The sequence below is a fragment of the Triticum aestivum genome, chromosome 3A (genome assembly GCF_018294505.1).
Source record: "Triticum aestivum cultivar Chinese Spring chromosome 3A, IWGSC CS RefSeq v2.1, whole genome shotgun sequence".
Lineage (NCBI taxonomy): Eukaryota > Viridiplantae > Streptophyta > Magnoliopsida > Poales > Poaceae > Triticum > Triticum aestivum.
In genome coordinates, this window is record NC_057800.1 from 47,099,745 (window position 1) to 47,121,117 (window position 21,373).

The 21,373-nt window shown below is 44.8% G+C and overlaps 2 protein-coding genes across 4 annotated transcripts; both read right to left on the reverse strand.

Annotated features, from left to right (window-relative positions):
- Window positions 1-1,465: 1,465 nt before the first annotated feature.
- On the reverse strand, window positions 1,466-7,580 carry LOC123060148 (uncharacterized). Of its 3 annotated transcripts, XM_044482722.1 has the most exons (6): window positions 7,444-7,580; window positions 5,186-5,431; window positions 4,718-4,815; window positions 2,953-4,252; window positions 2,803-2,844; window positions 1,466-2,542 (listed from the first exon to the last, which is right to left on the reverse strand). In XM_044482722.1, exons 2-6 carry the CDS (start codon window positions 5,343-5,345, stop codon window positions 1,839-1,841), a joined length of 2,304 nt encoding a protein of 767 aa, XP_044338657.1. In that variant the 5' UTR covers window positions 5,346-5,431; window positions 7,444-7,580; the 3' UTR covers window positions 1,466-1,838. The 3 variants fall into 3 exon arrangements, with proteins under 3 accessions (XP_044338657.1, XP_044338655.1, XP_044338656.1); XM_044482720.1 differs by having other exon boundaries at window positions 2,803-4,252; XM_044482721.1 differs by lacking the exon at window positions 7,444-7,580 and having other exon boundaries at window positions 2,803-4,252; window positions 5,186-7,363.
- A 9,989-nt stretch (window positions 7,581-17,569) lies between these two features.
- Window positions 17,570-21,045, reverse strand: LOC123060149 (very-long-chain enoyl-CoA reductase). Its single transcript, XM_044482723.1, has 4 exons — window positions 20,794-21,045; window positions 20,626-20,665; window positions 18,011-18,765; window positions 17,570-17,912 (listed from the first exon to the last, which is right to left on the reverse strand). The coding sequence occupies exons 1-4, from the start codon at window positions 20,860-20,862 to the stop codon at window positions 17,844-17,846; spliced, it is 933 nt and encodes a 310-aa protein (XP_044338658.1). The 5' UTR covers window positions 20,863-21,045; the 3' UTR covers window positions 17,570-17,843.
- Between the last annotated feature and the right edge of the window lie 328 nt (window positions 21,046-21,373).

A 21,373-nucleotide genomic window follows, 5' to 3' on the forward strand; every position in this document is an offset into this window, starting at 1 on the left:
GCCGCACACTGGAGGACGTGCTGACGCACCTCGACGGCGGCAACAACCCGCCGTTGACCTATCCTGCGATGGGGGCCGCCCCGTCGCAACACCGACGCGCATGGGCGCCAAGGAGGTTCGCCTCCTCCTCGTCTTCCTCCTCTCGCTCATCTTCCCACTCCTCCGGTTCTCCGGCGCTTCTCGGCGTCAAGGCCGAGCCCATGGCGGAGACGCCAATCGGCCGGCGCAGTCGCAGCGTCGGCATCGTCATCAATGAGGGCGGCCGGCGCGCCCCCTCCTCGCCGGCTCCTCCGCGCTTCGTCAAGCTGAAGATGGAGCCGGGGCTGGCGCCGGTGAAGACGGAGCCGGGGCTGGCACCGGTGGAGGCGGAGTTCGACGACGATGACGCGGCCCTAGAATGGGCGCGCCAGGACTCCATTGCGATGGAGAAGGCGCGCCGGGAGAAGGAGAAGGAGCGCCAGCGCGCCGCCCTGCGCCGCTTCGAGGAGCGCCGACGCGGCCGCGTTGAAGACGGGGTCGTCGTCTTATGCGACAGCGACGACGACGATGACGCGCCGCCGCCAGTCCGCCATGGTGACGCCGGGCAGGGGTCCAGCAGGGGCGCCCGCGTCAAGGAGGAGAAGGCCGACGACGACGATGGCGGCGACGGCGGCGACGACTTCAGCCCTTTTCTTTTTTAGATTAGGTTAATGTAATGAAAATGCGCGAATTTCACCGAAATTTGCCATGTTTGACCGAAATTTAACTAGTTTTTATCATAACTTCGCCGAACGGTCCTTTGTTTTCTTTAATACGCGCCTGGGGGCCGACGGCTGGGGACCGACTCGCCCCCAGGGCCATTTTTTGCGCCGGCTCACCCCCAGGCGGCGCTTTTAGACGCCCCCTGGGGGGCCAACGGCTGGAGATGCCCTAAATAAATATTAGTGTTATCTTTGGTTAACTAAAATTAACTACTTATATATATTAAATGTTTTCATTAAGCTTGCAGGTACACATTCTTACGGTGAGAGCCACAATTAACGGGTGTACATTTGTACACCCATATCTTGGTGTGGCTTCGCCCCCCTTACTCCCAAAGCCTGATGATAGATGGTTTGGGCTGGACATCATGGACCTGGTGACGGGTTCAAGGCCCTTTTCAGGCCACGATGAACCCATTTCTAGCATGAGCCTCTCTCGGTGATCACTACCAGTTCGGCAAATGGTGGAACTCATAGTTTAGCTAAAATTTCTCTTCTTTAGATCAGAAGCGCCATGTGTGGCTGATTCAACCCCATGGACAAACTTGTATCCCACGAACTGTGGCTTTTGATAAATCAAAGTTTGATTTCACCCCTAAAAAAACAAGAGGAGCCAAATAAAGATCTAGAAAGAAGTAAAGACTAAAGACCAAGAAGCCAATCAACCCAGAAGAATTATCGCTTGCATTCTCCTCATGTAAATTTGAGCAAGACCAGAAGGCACGAACCGACAAATTGTTGTTCCAAGATTTTTCTTACCTGAAGCAAGATACATTCAAAACAGACACTAGTACAAAACAAGTGCCTCCCATGTCCACTCAATTCTCAGCAACTAGTCTAGATGACTCATCACACTAAGATGACCTAACAACATTCTCCTGACTCATGTTCCTATGTATTCTCCTCTCCTCTCCCAGGAGGAAAGAACCAAAAATGGTTTCTGATATCTACATGATATTGTAATGTAATGTAATGTAACATCCCCTCACACTTCCATGGTGTATATATCATCATCATCAAGCAGCTAAATTAATTAACTAACCAATAAAAAATGGGGCAGGCAGAATAAATGAATGGCTAACTATCTATCATCAAGACTCAAAACTTTGCGAGCTGGAGCGCGAGCTCGGTGACGAGCCTGTCGAGCACGGAGTTGGCCACCAGGCTCGCCACCTGGTCGGCCTCTCGCCGGAAGTTGCTCCAGCGCTCCGCCTTGCCCAGGTCGCTCGACAGCACGGCGTCGACGTCGACCTCCACGCCGGACTGCGGCCGCTCGTCTAGCTGGCGGCCCACCCTGGACCGCAGCTCCCTGAGGGCGCGGTCGCCGACGGGCTTGGGCCGCTGGAAGGAGGAGAAGCGGGGCTGCCTGGACTCGCCGGCGGCGTAGTCCTTGTAGACCTCGAGCAGCGCCTCGTTTGTCAGGTCGAAGAGGAGCAGCTCGTCGGCCGACATGTCGGTGAAGTCGATGGCCGCCGCCGCGGCGTCGTAGTGCTGGCAGTCGTCCTCCTGGAGCGCGGCGCGGTTCTGCGAGCGCCAAGCTTCGAACAGCGCCTCGTCGCGGAAGCTCGACTTGTTGAATATGTCGTTGACGTACGCCAGCTCGGCCTCGTTCTTTGGATCATCTGCTGCTTCTTGGAGAGCGTTGAGGTCGGTGAGGTTGTTCTCCTGAAGAAGTATGTTCTCCTCAGTCGATGAGCTAGTTGGTGGTTTGACAGAAGTGCTAGAATCAAGATCATCATCAGTGCCAACTGAATGGTCATGTGCTTCATTTGAATGGACAGTTTTTTCCACCAGCGACGAATCTGCGAAACAGACGAACAGGAAAAAGAGATTAAAATAAGAAGTTACGCGAATTCCATAGTAAATTCAAGAATTCCGATCGTTAATTTCATTGATGACTCGGTAATAACTTCATCGTATTTTATAAGTAAATTTCAATTGCTGCTTGTTTGGAATGCCATTCTGAAGTTCTGTTTTTAAGTATATAAGGCTAAAATTCAAAATAAAATAAAATATAGAAGGCTAATGCAGGTTCTGCATATGTACTAGATGAAAATCTCACCATTCAGCATTGTTTGGTTCTCTGAACTAGCAGCAGGATGGTCTGAGAAGGCCACATCCAGAACAGAGGTTGGACTTTCAGTTTCTTGTTCACAGCATAAATTTAACTCATCTTCAGTATCTCTATTGGGGTCAGGGACACAGCTAGTACCTTTGACTGATTTCAAAGAATCGAATGAATGGATCTGATTGTCTTCAGAGATTGTTGCCAGTTCTTCTGCAATGTCGATGTCTTCTGAAGGTTGGGTGATGCATGACCGAATTTGATCATCAGAAGGTGGCACTTGCTGTTCTGCAATGTCGACGTCTGCTGATAGCAGAAGACTAAGAAGAGTGCAAGGATCAGCTCCAGTTGACGAGTGAATAAGATCATCATCATTACAGGTTGTTGCATGTTCTTCTGGGATGTCAACTTCAGATGCTGAAGGGTCGGTACACAGCTTGGCTTGGGTCGATGAGAGAACCTCCAGATCATCATCATAAGTTGCAGCTTCTTCTGAAACATCAACCATCTCTGAAGAAGCTAAAGGAGCTTGTTCTTCTGAAACATCAACCACCTCTGAAGCTAAAGGAGCAATACATAAATTGTCTTCAGTCGATGATTCCACGACGTCGCACTCGCTCAACAACTCTTCAAGTGACACAGGATCCTCAGAGCCACCAGCAACCTCATTACAAGAACCCTCATCCACAGCAAGTTTCACATCTCCAACTATTTCCTCTGGAACTTCTGGTGCCAATGTGTCTTCTGGAATCACAAGAAATTCAGCAAGTCTAACCACACTTTTTGATCTGAGCTGAGAAATGGAAGTTCTCTGCAGTGCAGTTGCTGCACCAAGGCCATCCAAAGAGTGATCCCTAGTGGACTTCGAGCTTGTCAGCAGCCTTTTGGATTCACTGCTTGAAATGGAATCAAGCAAGTGAGAGTAGCTCTCCAGTGATTCAGATAGGGAACGCGAACGCCGAAAACCGCTGTTCCCATGTCTCTTTGCAGCAGTACCAATGCAAGGTTTCAGACCATCCCTGTCATATGTGGCAGAGGCTGATCGAGGAAGTTCTTGTCTAATGTTATCTCCAGAAAGCCTCTGCCCATAGGGTACCTTGTGAAGAATCCCATCCATGGAGATGCTACGGTGGCTCTTCCGTTTCACATGGTCAGTACCAGAACCATCCAGGTTGCTTAACGTATCCTGTTGCAAGTTTGTACTGGTGTCATTTGGTAGTGACAGTTTAGCGTCGTGTGAAGAACTGTCACCATTGGCAGCTGACTGACCATTCAGAACATAGTCATTGTTTTCCAAGTAATGTATCGAAAGGGTGCGCAGCAGCTTTGGTCCAACAGGAAGCATCTTCTCTTTCTGATCTTCCTTTCCGTACAATTTTCTTGAAAATAATGACTTCAGACCCGACTTACCAGAACTCTTTTTTGAACCCTTGTGTTTATTTTTAACCTGAAATACAAGAAAATTGATGGAATATGATCAGTTCACATCTCCAAATCCAAAGGAAAACTAGTTGTCTGTGTGCAAGTAATCTGGAGGACAGAAGTACTTGTAAAAACTGCTTATATGTAATGCAGTAGCAGCACGCAGATCATCATATATTTATGCTTATAAAATAATTCATGCACTTGCCTAAACAATCCATCAGATGTATTAGTACAATGAGTAGAGGTGATTTAAGTTTATGTACACACTAGATGCTGACACAAATATACAATAATTTATATACTGATATACATAAAGAGAAGGACCAATGATGCATATGATTTTAGTTCATTTCTCTTAAACTGTAACCAGAGGACGAAAATGGACTACTGGATACAAATGAAAAAATTAACAGAGACATCAGTACTAGTATTCAAGTATCAAGAGAACTCTGGAAGTTGATAATCAAGGTGGGTAATTGGTATATACTTTAGTGTTTTTGTACTCATCTATGACAGCTCTCTGCTCATCCGTGACACCACTGTCTTCGTCTTTGAATGGAACATAGCAACCTCGAAGCCTACTTCCTGCAGTCAATTTCACGGTCAATAAAATTACAACATATTGTTTAGGCGCATAAGCTGTCATACTTGTAGATATTTCAGGTCAAGGTGTAGAGTTCTAATTCTTCAGGTTCAGTACACTAAGTGCTAAACAGTAACTTCCCAACGTACGAGTTTATATTTTATCATTGTTTAAAAACTTTCCTGCTTATGAGTTTATATTTTATCATTACTTATAGAAGGTCAAATGGAAAAATCAAAGTATTTGAATACATGAATGACAACCACAACTGTACTCCTATTGTTTTTTCGGTGAATCAAATCAATTTACTCAAGGATGCTCAGTTGCGGTTAAAGAACAACCCCAACTTACCACCAGTGCTTTTTTCCTTACCATGTTTCTTGTCAGAGATCATCTTCTTCGTGGACCGTAGGCGCCGGCGAAGGCCAAACAACTCAAGAAAGCTCCATCGGCCCCCCATTTCCTTCCTTCCATAAAACCCAGAGTCCTGAGGGTGCAACAGCTGGGCCATTTGTCCTGGGCCCGGCAGCATAAAAGAAGAATGAATGATTCCTTATGAGCAGAGCACCACCCGCGCCGATTATGGAACAGTGCCTCGACTTCAGTTAGGTCTGTGACCTGTCATGAACATAATGGACAGTGATTAACAACCTATCAAAGCACATACCTAATGACTTTTCCAACTCCAAACAGATCATTGCCTCCAGACCATAATGGAAAAGAGTATGGCCGAACAGATTTAGTACACATAAAGATGGTGCCTAGCCAAGTATCCACAAAGATCCGCAGGGCAAATGAAGGTCTTAATCATGAGGAAAGGCATAAAGTAACAGAGTACTGACGAACAAGCGAATAAGAAGTAACTTAAGAGGGTCGTTTGCGCCTTTTCTAGATTAAAAAGGGGGGTCAATGATGGTGATGTAAACACCCATCTTTCCTAAAACATGCACACAGACACCCACCAAACTGCAACCGAACCATTTCTGAAGACACGCCAGATAAACAATGCCTGTCTGTATCCTTGTTAGTTAGTGTCTGAACCACTAATCAATCATTAGACGACCACGAAATAAAACTATAGTAGTTAGGAAGAGCCACTTTAGTGAAGAAGAATATTGCGATTTCCTTCTTTCATCCTGGGACAGCATACTTGAACCGTGAAAGCACATCCACAGCCAACCAACAGGGATTGCAAATCAAGAAGGCTGAGAAAGCTTCCAAGGAAGAACCGGAGAACTGTCGCCGAAAATCTGGTCACATGTTAAGCAAGTAATTCTTCTGCGCTCTTTTCAGTAACTTGACACAGAAAGAGACTGACCCCAGGAGGATTAAGAAAAACAATACTAGGCTGCACATCCATTCCTCATGACTCAGAAAACAAATCATGTATATGAAAAATTACTAAACAATGCCCTTGGTTAGGCAAAAAGAAGTGCTAATCAATGGAGACTCTGAAATCAACAGCGTAGGGAGGGCGGAATCCGCTGTGCTACTCAATATCATCACTAGGCTCATTCACTTGAGAGGAGATCTCCAGCTTACAAATCTAAACAAGAAAAACTGTGGAGGCAGTGTGACAGATACTGTCCTCGACTCCTTGGACAAAAATTCTGTACCCCAACCAAAAGGGCTACTCTCATTAGTCATTACTCAATCAATCAAGAGTCAAAAATAAGTAGTTACTAGTACAGTACTTAGTACTTGTACCACCAATCAGATCATGACTGCTGCAAAATCAATCCACTCCGTTCAACAACCCATCCATTCAATTGCTGGAGGAAAAACCCATCCATCCAATACAAACAACAGCAACAGCAACCATCAACAAAGTCAGAAATAAACAATCAGTACTTCTACCATCAACCAGATCGTGGCCTGCTGCATGCAAAAACCAATCCACTCCATCTGGACAACCCGTCCATTGAATTGCTGGAGAAAAATCCGTCCATCAGAATCAGATTCAGCAACCCATCTGCTCTGGAATGGAGTCCACATAGTGCAGTGACTCGGTCCATGCGCAACTTGAGGCATGGAAAACATATCACGAATTCACGATGAACAGCTCGAGGTTTCCCACTTGGTAACTCCCGATCCATGAAAGGCAAAAGAGAAAAAAAAACGCTAGAACAAACCATTTCCTATCGAAAAACAGAGGTCCGTTTGGCCATATCTGCCTGCCCATGCAGAAATCGGAAGGCATGCGGTACAGACCACAGACAGAGTAGAGACAAATCAACAACAACAGGTAGCAAATCCCAATCATCAACGCGGACTTCGGCGAACATGCTCTCGCAGTGAAGAAAACAAACAGAAATAACCGAAACAACGAGAGAATAGATGCTCTGTCCTGACGAACGGTTTGCCTGACGGACGAACGAGCGAGCGAGGAGGAACGCACGCGCGCAGCGCAGAGGCGCCTTTCGGCGAACAGATGAGCCGCACGGGAACGCGGCAGCGGCGGCGCCGGCCGGCCGCGAACCGTGGCGCCGATCGAGAGAGGACGCAACGCGCGCGCGCGCAGGCCGGAGAAACGCACGCACGCACGCACGCACCCGTAAAACCCAAACCAAAACAAGCAGAGGAGAAATTCGTCGAGGCGTGCTCGGTGCGGGCGGGGACCGGCGACGAACCTCGGTGGACGGGCGCGGGCGACGCGCGCCGGCGACGACGAGGCGGGGAGGGAGGCGAGGGTGGCGCTCCTCCTCCGGGAGGAGGAGGGAGGGAGGGAGGGAGGAAGAGTTGGTGGGAGGAGGGAGGAGGACGGAAGGAACGGATCCGGGAGGGGGAGGGTGGAAAAAGCTGCGGGGGGTTTGGGGTTAAATCCCTCGCTCCGGCCCGGTCCTCGCCTCGAGTGCTGACCTCACCTGCTGTTGAATGCTTCTCCCTCTTGGACCGCCACCGAACAGTGATGGGATATCACTTCACTTCGGTTTAGGCTGTTTTGTTAGTTGCCCTTTGTTGCTTGTCCATGTTGATGTGCTCAGTGCAAGGTCTCTCCTCTTTTATTTTTGAGCGTATATAGAATTTTTTTGCAATGAAAATCGGGCAGGAAAAGCTTGCGGTGATGGAGCTCGGCCGACGCGAAGTCCACGGCGGCGCGGGGGAGGGTGCGGATTTGTCGGGATGGAGTTAGCGACGATGGGGGTAGGGAGGGTGGCCCACGCGGTGGCGGGGAGGGCGGAGTTTTGTTTTCGCGGAAGAGGGGAGAGTGGGGGGAAGAGCCCGCGGAAGGGGGGGGGGGCACAGGCGTTAGTGGAGTGGGAGAGTGAGGCGTTCGGACCGCAACAACTTTTCAAAATCCGGTTGCCGGGAAGGTGGGGGTTGTACTTGCGGGCGGTCGAGTTGGGGTAGGAGGGAGGGACTCGCGGAGGAATAGGCGCTAGAGTGAGTGGAGTGGGGATGAGGCGTTCGGACTGCAACAGCTTTTTAAATCTGGTTGCCGGGAAGGGGGGGGGTCTACTTGGCAGGCGGGTAGAGTTGGGGTTGGAGGGGAGGGAGCTCGCGGAGGAAATAGGCGCTAGCATGAGTGGAGTGGGGGAGTGAGGCGTTCGGACCGCAACGACTTTTCAAAATCCAGTTGTCCGGGAATAGGGAGTTATACAGCTGGCAGGTACACACACAAAGTCATGACCGAGTTATAATTACCATAGATATCGATGAAAGTGTGCTTCTTTCTTCTTTGTGAGCGGAGTATAGTGGTTTGGAGGGAGTGAGTTGGACAAAACCACCAAGGCCTTATGAAGTTCACTATAAGAAAGTAGTGAGCTATACTTGGCGAGCGCATACACGTGTTAAGTTGTGTCTGAGCTAAAACTTTCTATAAATTGATGAAATATCGCCGCCTCACCCCTCCCCCCCCCCCTCCCCCCCCACCACACAACACACACACACACAAACTCCATGATTCCTCCTCCCTTCCCTACGAGGCGATAAGAGAGATCCAATGTTCCCCATCGTCTATCATCGACGTCGAGCCTAAAGGTCCCCCCCCCCTCCGCCCACCTTCCTGGCGGGTGGAGAACCCCAGTGGCTTGATGTTGCCCCATAGATAGGTTAGGGTTAGGATTTCGTGACGGTGGCGCTGACTTTGTGAATAAGATTTCCTTAGCCTCCCCATCTTGGTTTCCCGACAATGTCGTCTGCGCCGGTGTAGATTCCAATTGGCCCTTCTGGTCGGTGAGGATAGGCTTTGCAAGATTTGTGATGAGGCGATTGCAACTCCCCTTTGCGGTTTGGTCCTTCGTAGTGCCACTTCAGCCTCCGGTGCCACGCGTGAGGCTTGTGAGAAATTTTAGAGGTCTAGCTCTTGGATACGCGACTCTTCTGATGGTGATGTCTTCTTTTTCAGGGAACTGGTTCAGGTAGGATTGTGGCCTTGGTGTCTTTCCGTCCTCGATCAACAACGATGATGGCACCGGTAGTGCACCATCGGCCCACTCGAGGAAGACGTTCAGCCTTCTAGGAACCTCGTTGTAATTTCTTAATTTTATTAGAGATGTGCGTACTATTGGTTTGGTTCACATATCTCAAGGTACTTTAAAAATCCGGATAGAATTATGGTATGGAGGTGTGTTTCTTTGTTTCTTTTGTGATCTTTAGTTTAATGGGCGGAATTGTATATCCTTCTTAACAAGCTCAAATAGAAAAGGAGGTGTTAAATTGCAAGACTCACATAGCAACTTATTTGGATACAAATAAAATTTGAGCAAGACAATAATGTTTTTGCCCAGTTTTTTCGAAAGAAAGAAACATGTTTAATTGCATGATAATCCTTTGGTTGGACACTAGTAATTTCGTGTCAAATTATGTTTTCTTTAGCTAAACATATCTTTAGCTCATTTATTGGATCCCATTTAACTTGCCCAAATCTTTGATATATTCTTTGGTGCTGCGTAAATACTAAACATATCTTTAGCCATTTATTCGACGCCAATTAATTTGCTCAAATCCCGCATATATTCTTTAGTACTGAGTAAAAAACAAACATATCTTTAGCTCATTTATTGGATCCGAATTAACTTGCTCAAATCCTGGATATATTGTTGGTACTGAGTAAATACCAAATATATCTTTAGCTCATTTAATGGACCCCAATTAAATTTACTAAATTATTGAATATATTCTTTGGTATAATGAGTAAAAATGAAACATATCTTTAGTTTATTTATTGGATCCCAATAAATTTCTCAAATCATGAATAGTATATTCTCTTTGATACTGAGTAAATGCTAAATATATCTTTAGCTCATTTATTAGACCCTAATTAACTTGCTCAAATCCTGAATATATTCTCAGTGGTATTGAGTAAATACGAAACATATCTTTAGCTCATTTATTGGACCCCAATTAACTTGCTCAAATCCTGGATATATATTCTTTGATACTGAGTAGTAAAAACCAAACATAGCCCTTTCACTCAATATTTTTCGAGGCTGCCAATTTACTGCTGAGAATTAACACTCATATCGTCGAATCTTCAAAAAGGAACAAAAGGTGACGGGACAAGAGACGAGGTGGCCGTCCTTATCATGCATTGAGGCAGCAGATTAATTAAGGGCACACCACCACATTTAATACCAAATCATCAAAGCAAAGTATGGGTGGGCGTAGTACAATATGCGAGCCGCGTTTTCGTCCAGCTCTCTTCTTTAAACCGTTTGCTTTTCCTTTTCTTTCCAAAGCCTACCATTCCTAGTTTCCTACTCCTTTTTGTCACCGTGTGTACTTGTTTGCACCGGGGTGGTGGGTCATATGAAAATCAAAGTTGGTGTGAATTTGATTTGACCCCTCCGTCCCTCGGACGAAGACCGGCGATATTTTCTTTTTCACTGGACATATATTAATTTCTGTTGCAGCCGATCGCAATGTGCAAAGATCTCACCGAGTTAGAACAATATGCTGCCCCCCCCCCCCCCACCCCCCCAATTTTTTTTTTACTTAGGGTCTCAACACTGTAATGTGCATACATCAGCTTTGGTACTCAATTAATATGCAAAAATAATATGGTTGGTAAATTATACAAGATATATAACTTTGGTAGTAATCAATTAATCGTGCAGAAATAATAAGTTTGGTACTCATTAATTGCACAAAATATAGAAACTTCAGTACTTCATTAATGAAACGAAGATATAAAAAGTCTGGTGCCCAATTAATTGTGCAAAAACAAGAACTTTTGATACTCAATTATTAATTGTACAAGATATGAGATATATATGGACGGATTAACTGTACAAGATATGAGATATATATGGACGGATTAACTGTACAAGATTTGTTTATTCAAATGGTTGAGTGTAGTGCATGCAGCATATACGATCCGATAAAACATGGCATGTATTTTGAGACCACTACCGTATCAAAATCACATATGAATTTTTCTGAATCATTTAATCTTTGTGAGAAGCGGATACGAGATTTGGGAGGAACACAGCGGATCCAAAACTAATGGAGGCAAGTGGAAACTGATAATAGCTTAGGGGGTTTCGTGCAATTTTGCAAGCCAAATAAGTAAAAATTAATGTCCGGGCACTGCTGAGTATATGGTATCTCTTGTTGGTTCCCTTTTAATTTATTTCCTAGTGGCATATAGTACCTCTTGACCAAGAACAAGTCAATATACACAAGATTTTTTTTGCTTCCCATTTTCACTTCTGCGTTTCGATGAGTGAATGCGGTGGACCAGTTTGATACGCTAGTGGTCTCAAAAAACACGCCAAGTTTGATCGGATCGTAGCTGCTGCATGCACTACACTCAACCATTTGAATAAGAAAATCATGTACTCCGTCCATTTATATCTTGTATATCGTGTACAATTACAATTGAGTATCAAAAGTTCTTGTTTTTGAACAATTAATTGGATACCAAACTTTTTATATCTTATTGCATTAATTAAGTACCAAAGTTTTTATATTTTGTGCAATTAATTTAGTACCAAACTTATTATTCTTGCATGATTAGTTGAGTATCAAAGTTATATCTTGTACAATTAATTAAGTACCACCTTATTATTTTGCAAATTAATTGAGTACCAAAGCTGAGCTATGAAACATATTGTTCTAACTCGACAAGATCTTTACACATCGTGATCAGATACAACGCAAATTAATACTCCCTCTGTAAACTTTTATAAGAGCATTTAGATCACTACTTTAGTGATCTAAATGCTCTTATATTTGTTTACAGAGCGAGTAGATGCCTAGTGAGAAAGAAAATATCATCGGGCTTAGTCCGAGGGACAGAGGGGGCAAATCAAATTAAAAATTTGACTTTCATATAACTCAACATCACGGTGAAAACAAGTACAAACGGTGACAAAAAGGAGTAGGACACTAGGAATAGTAGGCTTTCAGAAGAAAATAAAGCAAATGGTGGTTTAAAGAAGAGCCTAAAGAAAACACGGCTCACATACAATTGGACTACTCTCACCCATACTTTGCTTTGATGATTTAATATTAAATGTGGTAGTGTGCCCTTAATTAATTTGCTGCCTAAATGCATGATAAAGACGATCACCTCTATTTTTGATAATCTATTCATTCTCGATCACGGTAGTGCATACTAGAACAACAAAGATAATAAAAATTACAACCAGGTCCGTGGACCACCTAGCGACGACTAAAAACACTAGAGCTAGCGGAAGGCGTGCCGCCGTCATCGCCCCTCCCTCGCCGGAGCTGAGCAAACCTTGTTGTAGTAGACAGTCGGGAAGTTGTCGTGCTAAGGCCCCACAAAACTAGCGCACCAGAGCAGAAATCATCACTGATGAAGAAAGACGTAAATTGGAAGGATCAAACCTGTAAACACTCAAACGAATACGAACGAAGGACGGATCCACATAGATCCATCGAAGACCAACATCGACCGAATTCCATGAGATCCGACGGAGACACATTGATATGTCTCCGTCGTATCTACTTTTCCTAACGCTTTTCCTCTTGTTTTGGACTCTAATTTACTTGATTTAAATGAAACTAACCCGGACTGACGTTGTTTTCACCAGAACTATCATGGTGTTGTTTTTGTGCAGAAATAAAAGTTCTCGTATTGAAACAAAACTTTGCGAGGATTTTTTATTCAATAAATAAGAATTTCTGGAGCTAAGAACCACTCGAGGGGGCACAACTCACCAGGGCGCCCCCCCCTCCAGGCGCGCCCAAGTGGGTTGTTCCCACCCGGCGGCCCCGCAGACCTCAACTCTAATACTATAAATTCACATATTTTGAGAAAAAAATCAGGAGGGAAGAATTATCGCGTTTCACGAGACGGAGCCGCCGCCACCTCCTGTTCTTCATCGGGAGGCCAGATCTGGAGTCCGTTTGGGGCTCCAGAGAGGGGGATCTTCGATCTTCGTCATCACCAACCCTTCTCCGTCGCCAATTCCATGATCCTCCCCACCAGGAGTGAGTAATTCCTTCGTAGTCTCACTGCTCGATGAGGAGTTGGATGAGATTTATCATGTAATTGAGTTAGTTTTGTTAGGGCTTGATCCCTAGTATCCATTATGCTATGAGATTGATGTTGTTATGACTTTGCCATGCTCAATGTTTATCACTTTGGGCCCGAGTGCCATGATTCCAGATCTGAACCGTTTATGTTATCACCATTATATCCATGCCCTAGATCCGATGTTGCAAGTTATAGTCACCTACTACATGTTATGATTCGGCAACCTCAAAGTGACAATAGTCGGGACACTTCCCGGTGATGATCGTAGTTTGAAGAGTTCATGTATTCACTATGTGTTAATGGTTTGTTTCGGTTCTCTATTAAAAGGAGGTCTTAATATCCCTTAGTTTCCAAAAGGACCCCGCTACCACAGGAGGGTAGGATACAAAAGATGTCATGCAAGTTCTTTCCACAAGCACGTATGACTATTTACGGAATACATGCCTACATTATATTTATGAACTGGAGCCAGTGTCGTATAGCCCTAGGTTATGACTGTTATATGATTAATATCATCCAAAGAATTCACTAATCAAATGCCTACAGATTTCTCTCATATTGTTCTTGCTAAGTTACTACTGCCATTGTTACTATTGCACTTGCTACAAAATCATTGCTATCACTGTTACCGTTACTATTGTTGTTGCTACTACTATTAAAGTTATCATACTACTTTGCTACTGATCACGTTGTTGCAGATAATTAATCTTCAGGTGTGGTTGAATTGACAACTCAGCTGCTAATACTTGCAAATATTCTTTGGCTCCCCTTGTGTCGAATCAATAAATTTGGGTCGAATACTCTATCCTTGAAAATTGTTGCGATCCCCTATACTCGTGGGTTATCACACACCTCCACACACCCTCCAATGAAACTAGACGCACCATCAGGACGGGGATAAAACATGGGAGACATTATTCCTACTAAGGGACATCACCGTCACCACACAACCCCAACCAAGACGCTGAAACTAACAAGAACGAGAACGGGGTCCCTCCCACCGGCGGGGGGCCGAGGTCCTCTGCACCTCCATGGCCCAAAGGACATCGAAGATGAGACATACCGGCGGTGGCGCCGACAGGAGAAGGAGGAAAGACTTTTCTTGTTAGGGAGGAAAGAGAAGTCAACACCTCGTCTCTTCTCCCGTCCCGCCACCTTTGTTTCTTTTCCGAAGATTCGATGACATGTGCGTTAATTCTCAGCAGTAAAGTGGCAGCCTTGAAAAATATTGAGTGAAAGGGGTATGTTTAGTTTTTAATCGGTAACAAAGAATATATATCCAAGATTTGAGCAAGTTAATTTGGGTCCAATAAATGAGCTAAAGATATGTTTGTCACTCAATACCAAGAATATATCCAAGATTTGAGCAAGTTAATTGGGGTCCAATAAATGAGGTAAATAGTTATTTAGCTAAAGAAAACATAATTTGGCACAAAATTATTAGTGTCCAACCAAAGTGTTATCATGCAATTAAACATGTTTCTTTCTTTCTAAAAAAAGCTTGGTTACATGGCCAAAGAAAACTTTATTATTTTGCTCAAATTTATTTGTATCCAAATAAGTTGCTCTATGAGTCTTGCAATTTAACACCTCCTTTTCTATTTGAGCTTTTTAAGAAGGATATACAATTCCGCCCATTAAACTAAAGATCACAAAAGAAGGAAAGAAACACGTCTCCATATCACAATTCTATTCAGATTTATTTAAAAAAAACTTGAGATATGTTAACCAAACCAATAGTACGAACATCTCTAAAAAAATAAGAAATTACAACAAGGTCCCTAGAAGGCTCGCCATCTTCTACCTGAATGGCCGATGGCACACCGTCGGAGCCAGCTTATCATTGTTGATTTAGGACCAAAAGTCACCAAGGCCACAATCCCACTTAACCGGTGACCTGAAAAAGAAGAAATCACCGTCAGGAGAGCCGCTGATTCAAGCTCCAGACCTCTAAAACTTATCACAAGCCTCACACCGGCACCAAAGGCGAGAAAATGGGAAGCAAGAAAAACATCCTGTGTATATTGGCTTGTTCTTGATCGAGAGTTGTATGCCATGCAAAAATAATTTTTGCGGGAATTTATAACCCATACGTCATATAAAGATATCAATAAATGTCATTTTCTTTATTCACATGCTAAATTTCATTAATATTCTTTTTTTTAGAATTGGAAATTGCATCAATATTCTTTTCTAGGGATGGGGCGAGATATATGTTGCCAATTTAGGCAGTTCAAATTTTTCATAAGAGCAATGCACAATATGGACCATGGTGTCAATTACGAAAATTGGAGGTGGTCAATGAACTTTCACTCAGGAGGAGCATCCAAGCACTGCCATTTGCTTCTTAAAATATGACCAGAGACAATTGCGTCAAAACCCCTGAGCTATTATCATTTCTCACTTGATGATTATGCATTGGACCTCCTTAAACTCGATTGTCTCCGTTTCTCACGGAGATCAAAATGATTCCCTTGAGTCAAGTGTCATCCTCGCTCGTTCTTTTGCACATCTAGATATTAATCTTTTTCTTTCTAGCGATCCAACTGGCCAATGGCAGAAGAGAAGTGAAAACGAAAGTGTAAACCCATACATGGCGAACTTGTATTGACTTGTTCTTTGTCACAAAGCCATACATCACACGAAACTTAATTACGCATACGTGACAAGGATATCTAGCAATATAATTTTCTTGCTTAGCATAATAATTGTGTTATTGTTTTCTTGGTGTCTAGAATATATAGACTATTTAGTCTACTACAACAAGTTGTGCCCGGCTCCGCGATGGAGGTGCGATGACGGCGGCGCGCCTTCGGCTTGCTTCGGTGCTTGTAGTTGTTGCTAGGTAGTCTACGGATCTGGATGTAATTTTTATTTCTGATGTTCGTTGTACTGTCATGATTGAAGATGAATAGATTGGAAGTTTTTCCGCAAAAAAAAGACTATTTAGAAAGTAGTTCCAAATATGAAAAGTGGAGGTGGTAAACGAACTTTTACTCAGCAACACCCAGGCATTAAGTAGTAAATTTCTTTTATTTTGTCTACAGAAAATAGCATGAAAGCCCATAAGACATTCCAACATACTCCCTTCGTCCCATAATATACTCCCTTCGTTCATTTTTGTAAGACCTTTTAGACATTTAAGACAGCACCTAAAACAGTTCAATTTTAGCTGTCCTAAACGACTTACAAAAGTGAACAAAGGGAGTAAGAAATTTTTTGTAGTGTCAGAAATAGTCTTATATTATGGAACGGAGGGAGTAATTGACAAGGAAATCCAGTTCCATCCAACTGAAGTGTAGTGTGATGTAGGGAGGACAAATGGCACGCAGCAAAAACCAGTAGGATCGCGATGTGATGATAATCTAATCATTCGAATGTCAGCCCCGTAGTACGTACCCACATGCCACAAAGTGGAGTATCCCTTCCTCTCACTGTCGCAGGACGAGTGACAAACTAAGCTTGTGATCCTGCGTCCAGAGCCGCGGCATCTTCCAAGCACTTGTCCATACCAGTACTACTCTTTGGGCTATGAGTTATAAATAAATCATAAACTATCAGTCTAAGACTCTAGGTCCTAGTACTACTTGAAGATGATGGCCTTGGAATTGCTGCGAAAATTCAGCCCCACATGACACTATATCCACACATGACTATGTGTGCAAAGACAATAATTTTGATGAAGTCAAGTGTTTCTTTTTTCTGTCAACTCAAATGGTGCAAGGAAATCTGCCTAGGGCCTCGTTGGATTCTGGTAGAAACATTCCGTTCCAGCTGACCGGCGACAAGTGCTACCGCGGTGCAGGTCGCCCGGCAGTCGCAGACGACCGGCGACAGCGAGGCAGCACGTGAAAATGATGGTCAGCAAGAACTCTTCCAGTCTGACTGGCTACCGCCCATCAAGGTCTTTTATGTGAATTTCCACATGCATGTACATACAGAAGAGGAGAAAAAAATAGCATTGGTTTTGTGTGACTAGTATTTATTTACTTATTTCCGAGAGAGAAAACATTGACTGATGGTGATAAGCTGACAAGTCACCGGGAAGCTGACTGGCAGAGAATGCAGAGTGGCCATCACCAACCATAAATAAATTAACCAACAGATCATCTCTGTACCATATGCCCTAATTGACCTCTTCCAACGACTTTGTGGATGAGCACGCACAGCAACGTCAAGCAAGCATGCGAACATTGTCAAACTTCAAGTAAGATGACTTAGGAAGGAATGATATGATAAAGCATCAGAACGGCAAATGGTTGCATCATCGACTTCTCAGAAGAACGGAACACGGGCCGACACATATCTGATGAATCATCTTAGTGTTGGACTTGACTATGACAACACGTCGCGGTGTGGCGTAAATAAACCCCAGAGAAAGTTTTTCAACAATATGGAGTAAGAAAATACATCCTTTGGATAAGAACATTTGGACTACATAATTGAGGTTTGACAGCTGGTACAAGGCACGATTAGTAGGAATGTTTGAGTGAAATCGACTGATGGCTTTTAACTTTGGAACGCTGGAACAGAATAAATGTTGAATCTCCAGATGCAGGCCTTGCGAGCACCGTGACTTCTTCACAGGAATGGAGGAAGAATCACCCATCGGCGGGGGTACTTGGGCCGCCCGTCCTTACCGTCGAAGAGCTGCACAAGAAAGAAGCAATTGTCAGTAAATCCAAGCAGTTTTCACAGGTTTTGTTCAGTGTTCAGTAATTCAGTCTGCAGAGAAGAGGTACACTTGCCTTCCTCAGGCGGCTGTGCTTTCCGAGCGCCCAGTTGGTCATGATAGCAGCGGCCACAGCGAGGAAGACGTAGCCCGCCACGGTCTGTGTGGCGATGTTGAACCCCAGCCATTGGTAGATCTCGGTGGTGTAGTTTGCGCATGTCACAATGTTGAACAGGAAACCCCGTGGGATCTGGTAGCCGCCGCTGCCGGTCGGGCTCCTGAGGTTCCTCAGCAGGATGTGGCAGTAGAAGTTTGCGATCTGGCACACGACCCCGATGCCGAACCCAATCTTCATCTGCAGGTCACTCACGGGGGTGTAAAGCGGGTGGTTGCAGTAGTAGGCAATGTAGGCTCCAAAGGTCCAGTAGTAGGCGCAGTTCCTGAAGACGTTTGACACGGGGGAAGTTGCGTGGCTGAAGCGGTGGACGAAGAAGGTCTCCATGATCCTCTTGAAGTAGTGGAAGCAGAAGTAGTACATGGCATAGGTCTGGACAGGGTGGATGACCCGCTCTCCCTCATATCCAAAGTATTTGTAGACAGGCAGGTAATAGAAGATGGGGTACATGATAAGAGGGCCGACGTATTCCCAGAAGAAGAGCGTGCTGTAGTAGACCTGTGGGCCCAAATCTTTGAAGACCACTGTCAGGGAACCGGAACCTTTCTCGCAGTATTCCGATAGGCTGGCCTTTTGATTGAGGACAACTGGCTTTCCAGATTTTCCAGGTTGTGCAGGGAGGGTGAGCCGTTGCCTGGCAGGATAATACTTCTTAGCTGCATGGTGTAAACACAACTGATTAGCACCCCATACATCATAAGGAAAAACATGTGCTCTTCGTAGAGAAAGCATAAAGAAAATATGATCAGTTACATCAATCTAAGCCTTTCATAATTCAACCACAGAAATCCACCAGAGAAGTGAGTTTCATTCATTGGGTAGATATAATGATAGCATTGCTCTCAATATTAGCAACTAATGGTACAGGCTCGAAAACAGAACGCCAATGATATGAATCTAGCAGGGCATGCTACACTTAGTTCTGCAGTAAATAACTATGTTAAGTCTTGTATGATCAGAATTAGAAGTGCAAGTGCTACTTTTAGACAAAGTCGAAATATGGAGCTACTTATGGCAATAAACAAGTTGACCTACTACAAGGCGAAAGGATGCAGAATTGGGATGTGGCTATTTTCAAGTTTCTAACATATTTGATCAAGATCAGGACGTGAATTATCACTATGTTTCAGCAGAATTGTTTCTTAATTGAGTATAATATTCTATTATGCAGCTCAAAAGTTCAGACTGGTGGCATTTCATACATTAAACAGTACAATGCATCACCATATATGGTGATCTGTCTCCTGACTCAACCACATGGCACCAGATCTGCTTTAATGTCCAACATGAGTAATAACTGTGTGTGAGCGTCACTTTAAGATTACAGGATGGCAAGTTAATAAGCTAACATGGCAGCTCTGTTGGTCTGCAAAAGGTTATAAAGGATAAAGTGATGCCTACAAACTTGGCAATAAATACCATCAGTAATATAGGATTCTTGATCATCAAAGCAGCCAAAATTTTGCTCACTGGCACTCTCGACTAGTTTATAGAAAGTTAAAAAAAATTAGATGCTCAAAGAGGAACATCACACGAAAAAGGGCAAAAGAAAAATGCAGTTATCATGGGGAAACACCTAAAGAAAAATAACTTGCTCAGGTCAAACAAGCTAAGGTACAATAAAAATCATGAGACCATCTCGAACAAGCTTGACCAAAGGAAAAGGTGGAGATCACATAGAAAATAAATGCACAACATTAAAAAAAAACTTGCTGTTTCACCCAACAACAAGCGTCATAAACACCTACAAACAGAGAGAGTTGCTGAATATTATGTACTTTTCATATGAAAAGTAACCATGGTTGCAGTTTCAGACTAAGTAGCTTCCAATAGAACATCGATAAACATTACTAGCTTGCCGCAGCAACTTAATTTCTTTTCGAAGGGAGCCACAGAATGTTTTTCACTGTGGGTGATGAGTGCTTTTTCTGTAACACACAGTTGAAATTGTGAAACACAAACCCAAACCAATCTCCAAAGGACGCCTACCGGCCATGCTGTGAATTCAATTATCCTTTTACAATTCTCCCTCTCCAGAACCACAAAGCATATGACTGTAATTAACTGAAACACTCATATGAAAGTGTAATTTTGTGCTTAAATTAAATAAAAAGCTCTGACGAAGCTTGTGAGTGCATAGATGTGGACGGCTAACTCCCTCCTGCCGAGACAAGATCCCAACAACCTGTAGCGACCGAAAGGACCCTACCAGTACCAGATGAGGGCAAGCAAAAGCAAGCGAGGAGGGCAAAACACTGGCTACAGCACATTCACTGCACTGATGTGATTGTCAAGCAGTACTAGATATGACCCAAACACAGTACAAAAATTCAGCTCATCTACTTGTTCACTGACGAATTTGGTACTTGGTTCAACCAAAGCAGCATCCCCAGTGAACTCATCTGGTCACCACACAGACTGAATTGCGGTTGACGGTGCTAGTATTTTTTTCAGATTTGAACCCAAATCTAGAAGTTAGAAGGCATTGGTGAGAGGAAAGAGGTGATTAGACGTACTCTTGGCGTGGATGGCCTCCTGCAGATCCGCGACCTTGGCCTGCGAAATCGCGCCCACGAGTCAGTCCAAGCTCGAGCCGCTCCAGCGGTGTCCACGAGATCTTATAATAAACCCTCAAAACGAGGGCCAGAATTGTCGAGGGACGGAGCTGGCAGAGAGGCGCGTACCGAGTCCTTGAGCTCGATGCCGCCCTTGACGACCTCGCGGCCGCTCCGGGACACGACGGAGACCTTCATGCTCCCTCCGCTGGTGGCTTCGGCGGCAGCAAGGCGAGGCGAGGTCTTCCCTTTCCCTGGAGCCTGCGGTGTGGAGAGGAGGAAGGCTGGGTGGGGGAGAAGGGGTCGGAGGGGGAGGCGTATTTGAGTGAGATCCCGCGGCGGTGGGAAGGGGACGGGCGGGTGCGGGCCGGTGGGGCGTTGGGCGGACGGGAGGGGCCCACCGGAGTTATGCGGGCGTTAAGGAGGAGGATGCAGCGTCTTGACGCGGACCGGGTCTCCGTGGTCACGGCCCAGGACTCCTTGTGTACCAGCCGAGTCGTTAACCGGTGCTACCTACGACTACAAACTTTTTTTTTAAGCATCAGTACAGACACGAGCGCTCATATACACGCGTATACACTCATTCCTATGAAAACACACACGCACACCCTACCCCTATGAGCACCTCCGAGAGACTGAGCCGGCATATCATCTTGAGATTTACGAAGTCACCGTAAGCGTCTCGTCGTCGACGGGAACGTCTCCTTCC

What these genes read in the sequence shown, in the direction of transcription:
- LOC123060149 (XM_044482723.1), bottom strand. Translation starts at nt 20,862, where the DNA reads ATGAAGGTCTCCGTCGTGTCCCGGAGCGGCCGCGAGGTCGTCAAGGGC. An exon ending in GCATCGAGCTCAAGGACTCG is followed by an intron (nt 20,666 to 20,793) that starts GTACGCGCCTCT and finishes GCGATTTCGCAG; the next exon opens with GCCAAGGTCGCGGATCTGCA. An exon ending in AGCACAGCCGCCTGAGGAAG is followed by an intron (nt 17,913 to 18,010) that starts GCAAGTGTACCT and finishes TTTCTTGTGCAG; the next exon opens with CTCTTCGACGGTAAGGACGG.
- LOC123060148 (XM_044482720.1), bottom strand. Translation starts at nt 5,345, where the DNA reads ATGCTGCCGGGCCCAGGACAAATGGCCCAGCTGTTGCACCCTCAGGAC. An exon ending in ATGAGTACAAAAACACTAAA is followed by an intron (nt 4,253 to 4,717) that starts GTATATACCAAT and finishes CTTGTATTTCAG; the next exon opens with GTTAAAAATAAACACAAGGG. An exon ending in GAACCAAACAATGCTGAATG is followed by an intron (nt 2,543 to 2,802) that starts GTGAGATTTTCA and finishes TCTGTTTCGCAG; the next exon opens with ATTCGTCGCTGGTGGAAAAA.